Raw genomic sequence first — 9,838 nt, 5'->3', positions numbered from 1 at the left:
AGTAGGTTAGGATTTTTTGGCATATTCTCAATTCTGTCATTGAATACATTGTTTAATCTGACCTGTTGAGTTCAGTGAACAATGACTGCCCTCAGATGAGCAGAGAAAAAATAGTAACACTTGCTTATTTCCAGACAGTCTTAATCTTCACTCTGATCCTAGATTTTTAGTCTATCCTTCAATTGATGGCGTGAAAGTCAGGCACCACCTGGTGATACAAAGAGATGAATTCGCTCACATATTCCGTCATCCAAAACACATGATGGCCAGGTGCTTCAGTTTCTTGATTCACCATTATAGGACAGCATAGTAAGGTGAAGATCGATGTAATTTTAGGTACAATGGTTCAGGTTTGACTGAGCTGGCTACAAGGTAAATGTATTGGTGTCGAACACTGCATTGGGTGCAGTAGCCTACTTGCTTGCATTTTTAGCTCAAATAAACGGTGATCTTTTCTTATGGACCTCGAAATGGGGACTTGGCTTTCACTTATGCCAGAATGTAAAGTTTTAAATAGTATACTTGCAGGTAAGAGTAGCACCGTAAACAACTTGAAATTAGATTGAGTAGGCTAGGATTATGACAACCGAGGGCGTTTCATGTATGTTTCAGTTTGGGAAACGGCAAGTTATTGAACGTCTAATCGTGGCATGTAACGTCGCAGGGGCTGGCGCTGATATGTGGTCGCTGCGTTGTAGTGAGGTCAGCAAGATGCGGTGCTCACGGACCACAGATGGTGCTAGTTGGCGTAGGGAACATGCAGTTTGACAGCGGCAACTAGACAGGATGTTATGCAGAATCATCAACACACCGGGGATATGGGGTGCTTAATTGCTGTGAATGAATAGATGAACGACGTTGAAGTTTGATTGCCTGAAGGTTTATTTTGAGATTCAGTGCGTAGTTTCTTGCTCCTCTCTTGACCAAGTAGGCACTTGACTTGATCTGGTTGGATCCTTATGCACTCCACCTTTCGGATATCCTTGGAGCACGAAGGTTGTGAATATATGATGAAGTTTAAACCCAACCAGACGAGGATTTATGATGGCGAAGGTTTCAAGAGAAGAGCGGCATGTTTATGTTTCAAAAATGAAAAAGAGGACGAGGTATGGATGGTCTAGGTGTTTAGTTTTCCGACCATTAACATTGTATAGATATTCACATGACTGACGCATCACAACATATTTGCCTATTTTACCACGTTCTTTATTATCTTTCAGATAACGAAAACCTTCAGTTAACTTTCCATGTAAATATATTTTGTCTACCTCTGACAAATTCGTACGTGGCATTAATCATGGGATGTCATGGGAGGGAACTTTACAGGGTGGGTGGGTGTGTTAGGTCTGTTGATAAACAGTGTGTGTGTGTGCGCGCAAGAGAGAGAAAGTAAGAAATGCAGGGAGGAAGAAAGGCAGTTATTGATTCATGGGAATCAGCTATAAATGCACAAACATCTGACCTATAAAATGATATGCTTATGAGAGCTCATGTACATCCTGGCAGTCTCTCTCTGACTCAGCCAGAAAGTGGCCATAACAACACTGGTCCGTATGTCATCGCAGTCATGTAATTTCCAGTGATACAGAGAGAGGAATAATGCATGTTTTGATGCCGCTTACGTTTTTATAGTTTTTTCAACATCAAAGTTTCATTGACATGGATAAGCCGTGTTTTCTCGGGCCATAGTTTTAATAAACAAATATACAAAAACAACTACCCCAATTGGATGCAGAGTGAGAATTAGGCTACTGTATTTGGACATATAGTTTACCACCTTTTTGGACCTATAATCACGTTTCCATCCATTTCATGCAGATGAATTACCTGGCTCGTGAAAAAAACATCAGATTTGAAAATGCAATTGAAACCCATTTAACCTGTATTATGTCATCGGTAATTGGACATTTAACTGCAAAAGTTATTTTTATGTGCACTATGTTGTCATGCGCAGCCTTGTATCAGCAAAAGGTCAGTTTGATGGAAACATCTCTGGTGGGAAAATGTGTATATTGCTTTATGCAGATTTTAGAATATTCGCATGAAAATCTGTCACAAATTGGATGTAAACCTAGCTATCAAAATCACATAACATTTTATTGGTCACATACGCATATTTAGCAGATGTTATTGCATGTGTAGCGAAATTATTGTGTTCCTAGCTCCAACAGTGCAGTAGTATTTACTTTCACAACAATACACACATCGAAAAGTTAAATAAAGGAATTAAGAAATATATAAATATTAGTACGAGCAATATCCGAGTGGCATTGACTAAAATACAGTAGAATAGAATACAGTATATAATATGACATGAGTAAAACGGTGTTTAACATTATCAACGTGACTAGTGTTCCATTTCTATGTATATAGGGCAGCAGCATCTAAGAGTTGAGTAACCGGGTGGGAGCTGGCTAGTGATGGCTATTTAACAGTCTGATGGCCTTGAGATAGAAGCTGTTGTTCTGTCTCTCGGCCCCTGCTTTGATGCACCTGTACTGACTTCGCCTTCTGGATGATAGCGGAGTGAACAGGCTGTCCTCGATGATCTTTTTGGCCTGTGACATCGGGTGCTGTAGGTGTGCCCCCGGGGATGCGTTGCGCAGACCGCACCACCCTCTGTAAAGCCCTGCGGTTACGGGCAATGGAGTTACCGCACCAGGTGATGATACAGCCCGACAGATGCTCTCAGTGGTGCATCTGTAAAAGTTTGAGGGTCTTCGAGGCCAAGCCAAATTTCTTCAGCCTCCTGAGGTTGAAGAGGCGCTGTTGCTCCGCCTTCACCACACTGTCTGTGTGGGTAGACAATTTCAGATTGTCAGTGATGTGTACGTCGAGGAACTTGACGTTTTTCACCTTCTCCACTGCTGTCCCATCGATGTGGATAGTGGCGAGATCCCTCTGCTGTCTCCTGAAATCCACAATCTGCTCCTTTGTTTTGTTGACGTTGAGGGAGAGTTTATATTCCTGGCACCGCTCCACCAGGGCCCTCACCTCCTTCCTGTAGGCTGTCTCGTCATTGTTGGCATTCAGGCCTACTACTTTTGTGTCGTCTGCAAACTTGATGATTGAGTTGGAGGCGTGCATGGCCACGCAGTCATGGGTGAACAGGGAGTACATGTGGGGGCTGAGCAGGCACCCTTGTGGGGCCCCTGTGTTGAGGATCAGCGTAGAGGATGTGTTGTTTCCTACCTTCACCACCTGGCTGCAGCTATTCAGGAAGTCCAGGACCCAGTTACACAGGGCGGGGTTCAGACCCAGGGCCCTGAGCTTAATGATGAGCTTGGAGGGTACTATGGTGTTGAAGGCTGAGCTATAGTCAATGAACAGCATTCTTACATAGGTATTCCTCTTGTCCAGATGGGATAGGGCAATGTGCAGTGCGATGGCGATTGCATCATCTCTGGATCTATTGGGGCGGTATGCAAATTGAATTGGGTCTAGGGTGTCAGGTAAGTTGGAGGTGATATGATCCTTAACTAGCCTCTTCTAGATGACAGAATTTAGGTCAGTTACCTTTGCTTTCGTGGGTACAGGAACAATGGTGAACATCTTGAAGCAAGTGGGGACAGCAGACTGGGCTGGAGTGTCCGTAAACAGTTGGTCTGCGCATGCTCTGAGGACGCAGCTAGGGCTGCTGTCTGGGCCAGCAGCCTTGCAAGGGTTAACACGCGTAAATGTCTTACTAACGTCGGCAACAGAGAACGAGATACCACAGTTCTTGAGAGCGGGCCGTTGTTATCCTCAAATTCGGCGAAGTAGGTGTTTAACTTGTCCAGGAGAAAGATGTCGATGTTCCCTTTGTAATCCTTGATTGTCTGTAGACCTTGCCACATATGTCTCGTGTGTGAGCTGTTTAATTGCGACTCCACTTTGTCTCTATACTGACGTTTTGCCTGTTTGATTGCATAACGGAGGGAATAACTACACTGTTTGTATTCAACCATATTCCCAGTTACCTTGCCATGGTTTTGCACGAATGCTGCCATCTATCCATGGTTTTTGGTCTGGGTAGGTTTTAATAATCACAGTGCGAACAACACCCCCTATACACTTCCTGATGAACTGAGTCTCCGTCTATATGTCATTGTTATTCTCCCAGGCAACCTGGAACATATTATATAAAAATAATCTTGAAGCATGGATTCCGATTGGTCAGACCAGCATTGAATAGACCTTAGCATGGGTACTTCCTATTTGAGTTTCTGCCTATAGGAAGGGCGGAGCAGAATGGAGTCGTGTTCTGATTGGCCAAAGGGAGGGCAGGGGAGGGCCTTGTAGCCATCCCGGAGGGAGAGTAACAAGAGTTGAGAGTTTTTGAAGTGCGAGTACAACAAGCAATGTTGATAGAACTTCGATAGAGTTTTCCTCAAATTTGCTTTGTTAAAATCCCTAGCTACAATAAATGCAACCTCGGGATATGTGGTTTCCAGTTTGCACAATGTCCAGTGTAGTTCCTTATGGGCCGTCGTTGTATCGGCTTGAGGGGGGATATACACAGCTGTGAGTGTAACCGAAGATAATTGTCTTGGGGGGGTAATACGGTCAGCATTTGATTGTGAGGTGTTCTAGGTCGGGTGAACAAAATGACTTGAGTTCCTGTAAGTTATCACAATCACACCATGAGTAGTTAATCATGAAACATACACCTCTGCCTTTCTTCTTCTTGGAGAGTTCTTTATCCTGGAATGCACAGAGTACCCAGCTGGTTGTGTGGACGGGGACAGAAAATCCGGAGAGAGCCATGATTGTGTGAAACATGGTGTTACAGTCCCTGATGTCTCTGTGGAAGGAGATCCTCGTCATGAGCTACTTTATTGTCCACGGACTGAACATTAGCAGGTAATATACTCGGAAGCAGTGGATGGGGTGCACGCCTCCTGAGTTGGATTAGAAGTTCACTACGAATAGCACTTCTCCACCAGCGGCATCTTGGAGCAACAAAGGATCCAATTCCGGAAAGTTGTATTTCTGGTTGTAATGTTGGTGAGTTACCACTGCTCTGATATCCAAAAGATCTTTCCAACTGTATGTAATAACACAAAAACATTCTGGGCTAATAATGTAAGAAATAGCACACAACAAAACTAAATACTGCAAAGTTGCTTAGGAGCTAGCAGCAGCTATATTCAGTTTGACTTCCTTGTCTATCACTCGCCTGTGTGTTCTCTTGCTCAACAGCATTCAATGTGTCCGGGTGGCTGGTAGCTAGCATGAAAAGAGGCATGAGGGAAGCCCTACAATAAAAAGTAGTGAGAACACTCGGGAAGCAAGCAATGTTGAAAAGTAATCTTTAGACATGTTGTACTTTGCTTCAATGTAGTTTTGCAGACAAAAATAAAATTGCGTTTAAAAAAGCCACGTTTTTGTGGGGTAACCTACACTGTAGGTAACCACATGTTGTTTTCCCAACAGGTGGGTGGGGCCGCGACATTCTATCTAATACCGACTGGGTCCATGCAGTAAAGGAGTCAATGAAACGCAGACATTCCATTGTCTAGATTGGCGCACATTCAACAAATCTGGTCTAACAAAGGCGATATTTGTCAAATCAGTCATGATTTATGTATTGTAACAGGCCCACAATGTGCTCACTTAAGTCGTCCCTTTTCAAGTTTAGAAGAAGTGACTGCTAAATGCTAACTCAAGTTCGTACAAGCTGGTTAACATAGCAGGCATAGAGAAGTCGTTGATGGTAGTCAGTCATTTGTAGCTGTAATGCAGTTGATTGTTAACGATGACATGAACGTGAGTTGGGGTTGACATCCATACAATCATTATACTCTGATTTTTACCTCAAAATAGTATGAAATACACATACAAACAATAGCCTGAATGTAGACTAATTTTGCTGCGGGGCAATGAGGAGACCCGGGATCTTTCCCTCACGGCCCTTTCCCCCCCACGCCTTTTCAAGACAATTCCATTGTTTTGGTCGAGTTCGAAGACCTCTTTACGGCATTACTAGTTATACTTAGTTTCCAGTTATACGCAGTGGCGTAGCACGCAACCCTGCAGCCCCAGCTGGGTATTGAAAATCATACCGTCAATTTTTGAAATAACCCCGTATAAATGGTATATTGCCCAAGCCTACTTTGGTCCATAACACACATTTTTTTATCCTCATCAATGTCATTTGCAATAACTAAATATTCAAACCACTGTGTATATGATCTCGACTTCTCAATACTTTCACCAAACTGTTTGTTTATAACAATTCCAGACATTTTCCGTTTGTCAATAGAGTCCTGATTGTCGCTCACTTTAATATTGTCTTCAACCATGGCAATATTCTCAAGTTGTTTTCCCGCTCCGATGTCTGTCTTGAATCCTTTTCTACCATCCATTATGATGCTAACTCATGTTCTCTTAGCTAGCTCAACTATGCACACTTGCCTCTTTTAGCAATACATTGTGCTAACATTAGCCTACCCAGCAAACAGGGGACATCTTGAGGACATTCGGCAACGTTCCCATTTTCTCCCTTGAGGGTTTTGGTGTGACATTATCCCACTGACATTCTGAAAACGTTCAAAGAATGTTGCATGATGGTCCCAAGGGAACATTCTCTGGGGAACCTTTGTTTAGTTCCCTTTACTTTCCCACTGAACGTTCTTGGGACGTTGTATCATAGTCACCTGGAGGTTTTGAGTAGTTCCCTGTTTATCCCGGGGACGTCCTCAAGGACGTTCTTGAGACGCTGTTTATGGTCCCCTGAATGTTTTTGGGACATTATATCATGGTCCCCTGGAGGTTTTTGTGACGTGATGGTCCCAGGTGTCCCAAACCATTATAAGTAAAGTAATGAAATGGTATGAGGGTTGTATGGTAAGCTGTTTGATGTTCAGCTAAATTAGTGTAACAATCTTTAATCAGTGACAATATGATTACATTTGACATGATCACTTAGTACTGAGTTTTCAATATGTCCCCACCTGGGATTTGAACTCACAACCTCTGGACTTGGTATTCTAATCTTTCTGCTATGCCACTAAGTCTGTAGAACTTCAGAAGTCACCTACACATTCATAACCTACAATACACCTCTGCTCTTAGCAAAAGAGTGCCATCTGCACTGCTATTTTAGCTATCAGTTAATATGACTATTCTCTCACTGATTTCATTTACTTATTTCAGCAATTTGAGTTTGTTTTCTGTATATTTGTCTAATGTTATTGGGGCATTTTCTGTTTTAATGTTACTCCTGAGTCACTGATATAATTCAATTTTAACAGAGCTGAGATTTACTTTGAAGTGCGAAGTGTAGGAACAGGCCATTGATACAGACATGGTGGCGTAGCAGGCAGATCGTAATGCCGTGATCTAAGAAGTTGTGAGTTGAAATCCTAGGTGAGGACATGGTAAATAATAACTACTGTATGAATAAACATACACAATGTAGTCATGTATGTCAAAGTGTGTCAAAAAGCACTGTTTTTGTGTGTGTCCCTAGCATTGCCAAAAGACAAAGTGCTATGACTGGATCAGGGGTTCAAGAATCAGAGCCTTGATGGGGTTGGCAACAGTAACAAGGGATGATGTGTAATGAACCTAGGGTGCTAGTGCCCTAGGTTCTCGGGACCAGCAGGGAACTAGACAAAACCTCCAGGGAACCATGACACAACGCCCTGACGACTTTAGGTGACCATTTTCATAATGACGCATTTTTAAGAACAAAATAGTCACTGTAGATTCAGACTTATTCATCGCCCATCTTTTGTTAGGTCACGTGGACTTCATGACCACGTCTATATAACAATTCACTAATGATGATACATAAGGCGGACAGGAATTAGTCCAACCATTTATCTAGAAGAGTAGTCACCCACTGGTCGATCGCATTCCTTGTCGATTGCCAAACATTTCTGTAAAAAAAACAACGATAAAGCCTTGCGTTCCTATTTTTATTTATTAGTCTCATGCTGTTGGAGGTAGGTACCCTGATTTCAGTTGCCCTGCGTGCCAGGTAGGCGAAGTGTTCCCATTTTGAACCATTTCATGTGTCTGAAGGTACAAACTCTTCCTTTCCGGGGGCCCGGAGAGCAAGTAAAGTGCACTATAGGCCCAGCGCTGGCCAATCGGATGGCTCAGAATACCGTATCTGCAGTAACGTAGCAGGCGTGAAAAAAAGCTAAAGCAAAGTTGAGATTTCAAAAGATTTAAAGCCATGACTAGAAAGACTGTCAACAAATACAGCAAAGAGCTGCTGTTTTCATGAGTGAGTTCATGTTTTTACTCAGCACTGTCAACACCTTTTATAAGCCATAAAATGCTCATTCTTCCTACCACTCCAGATACAACCAGCAATGCAGCTGAATAATATTTTAAAAAATGGTCCGAAAAACAATTCAAGCAAATGCAATATGTGGTGTTAATGTATCGGGCCTATAGCCTACTGCACAAACCTCCATTGCTACAGTACTGTTTTTAATAAGTTAATGTTGAATAAGCTTATGTTTTTTAAGTCATGTTAAAAAAAAAATCAGAGTGGCAGATCTCGGCATTTCTTGCATTTTGACTCAGAAAGTGATCTTGACTCAGAAAAGTTTGGTGACCACTGATCTAGATAGAACGAGTTCTGTCTACAATATACAACACCCATGATGCTATGCGGCGCAACCCCAATACACAACAGTCACCACCAGTGGCGTGTATTCATGGGTGCCAAGGGACATGATATTTAGCAACATTGATTGGACTAAATCGTTTTTGGTATCTTTAAGTTGGTTTTCAGTATATTAAACTAAGCATTTATAGCCTTGTTGATTTGATGATGTTTAAATGTTTAAGTTGAAATGGTGCTGGAATAGCGGCGGCTGTGCTCCTGTTGTCTTTGTGCTGACTTGGGGTAATGCCATCGTTCTAAATCAGTAGTTGTTTAGTAAACTGTCAAAACATTAACTTGCTTGACCATGCTGCAGGTGATATACTGTAACTATTTTTTACATGCAATATTTGCTTTGTGGACTTCACCGGACAGATGTTGCTCCGACTTTGTGATGAAACGAATGTGTAGTTGAATTTATTCAGCTACTGTGTGACTGTTGTCTTTTTGTTGTCACTGCCTTATTGTATATCACAGTGGTTTATGAACAAATGGGATACAGAGCAAATGACGCAACAGGTTGTAATATGGCTATTTTACTGGCTTGGCTTAGCTTCAGTGATTTTGCCCACACAACGTTACTGGTCACCACATGTATTCATGTGATTACTAACTATGCTGAGGCACCACAAAGTCAAAAGTCTCCTGTGTGCAGTACACACACACACTGTTTAGGACTTAACATGGGACTGAAGTGGTAAGAGAGGGGGCATCTTGGATAATGACTGCTCTGCCTGGTGACAAGACTCCATCTCTCAGGCCTGCATGTGATTGTGAGAGCCAGGGGGGCGAGGGGTGAGTGTTACACAATGTGCTAAACACCCTATCAGGTGTAATTTATAGAAACGCTGGGCAGGGGCAATAGCTGTCCCCTATCTCAAAAATCATAAGAATGAGGATTGACCCCCACCATCTCAGATTGTTCTTAAGTCGTTTCTGTTGATAAAACAGTTAAGATTAGCATTCCTGCAAATAGAATTTGATATCTGAGAAATTAAGCTTATTGATCACCCAAATTGCCCATTTTCTATTTAGAGGATTCATATAATATTTAATAAATATTGTACTTAACAGCCCATTTGGACCCAACCAACGAGTTATACATGAAGAATTCTAAGAAATGGTCCCCCCCCCCACACACACACACACACCCCACAACCAACAACAAGTGCATTTGGAAAGTATTCAGACCCCTTGACCTTTTCAACATTTTGTTACGTTACAGCCTTCTAA

The 9,838-nt window shown here is 42.3% G+C and overlaps 1 protein-coding gene across 1 annotated transcript in view; it reads left to right on the top strand.

Moving 5' to 3' along the window:
- The first annotated feature begins 436 nt into the window (after positions 1-436).
- nudt4a (nudix (nucleoside diphosphate linked moiety X)-type motif 4a) overlaps positions 437-9,838 on the top strand; it is a 29,846-nt gene continuing 20,444 nt past the window's right edge. The window contains exon 1 of the mRNA XM_021601223.3: positions 437-1,106. Coding sequence (XP_021456898.2) covers positions 960-1,106 — 147 coding nt within the window. The 5' untranslated portion in view covers positions 437-959. The remainder of the gene's footprint in view (positions 1,107-9,838) is intronic.

This window comes from Oncorhynchus mykiss, chromosome 1 (assembly GCF_057628025.1).
Source record: "Oncorhynchus mykiss isolate SJ-2025 chromosome 1, ASM5762802v1, whole genome shotgun sequence".
Taxonomy (NCBI): domain Eukaryota; kingdom Metazoa; phylum Chordata; class Actinopteri; order Salmoniformes; family Salmonidae; genus Oncorhynchus; species Oncorhynchus mykiss.
The sequence above is the reverse complement of the archived record's forward strand: the minus strand, read 5'-3'. Positions and strand labels throughout refer to the sequence as shown.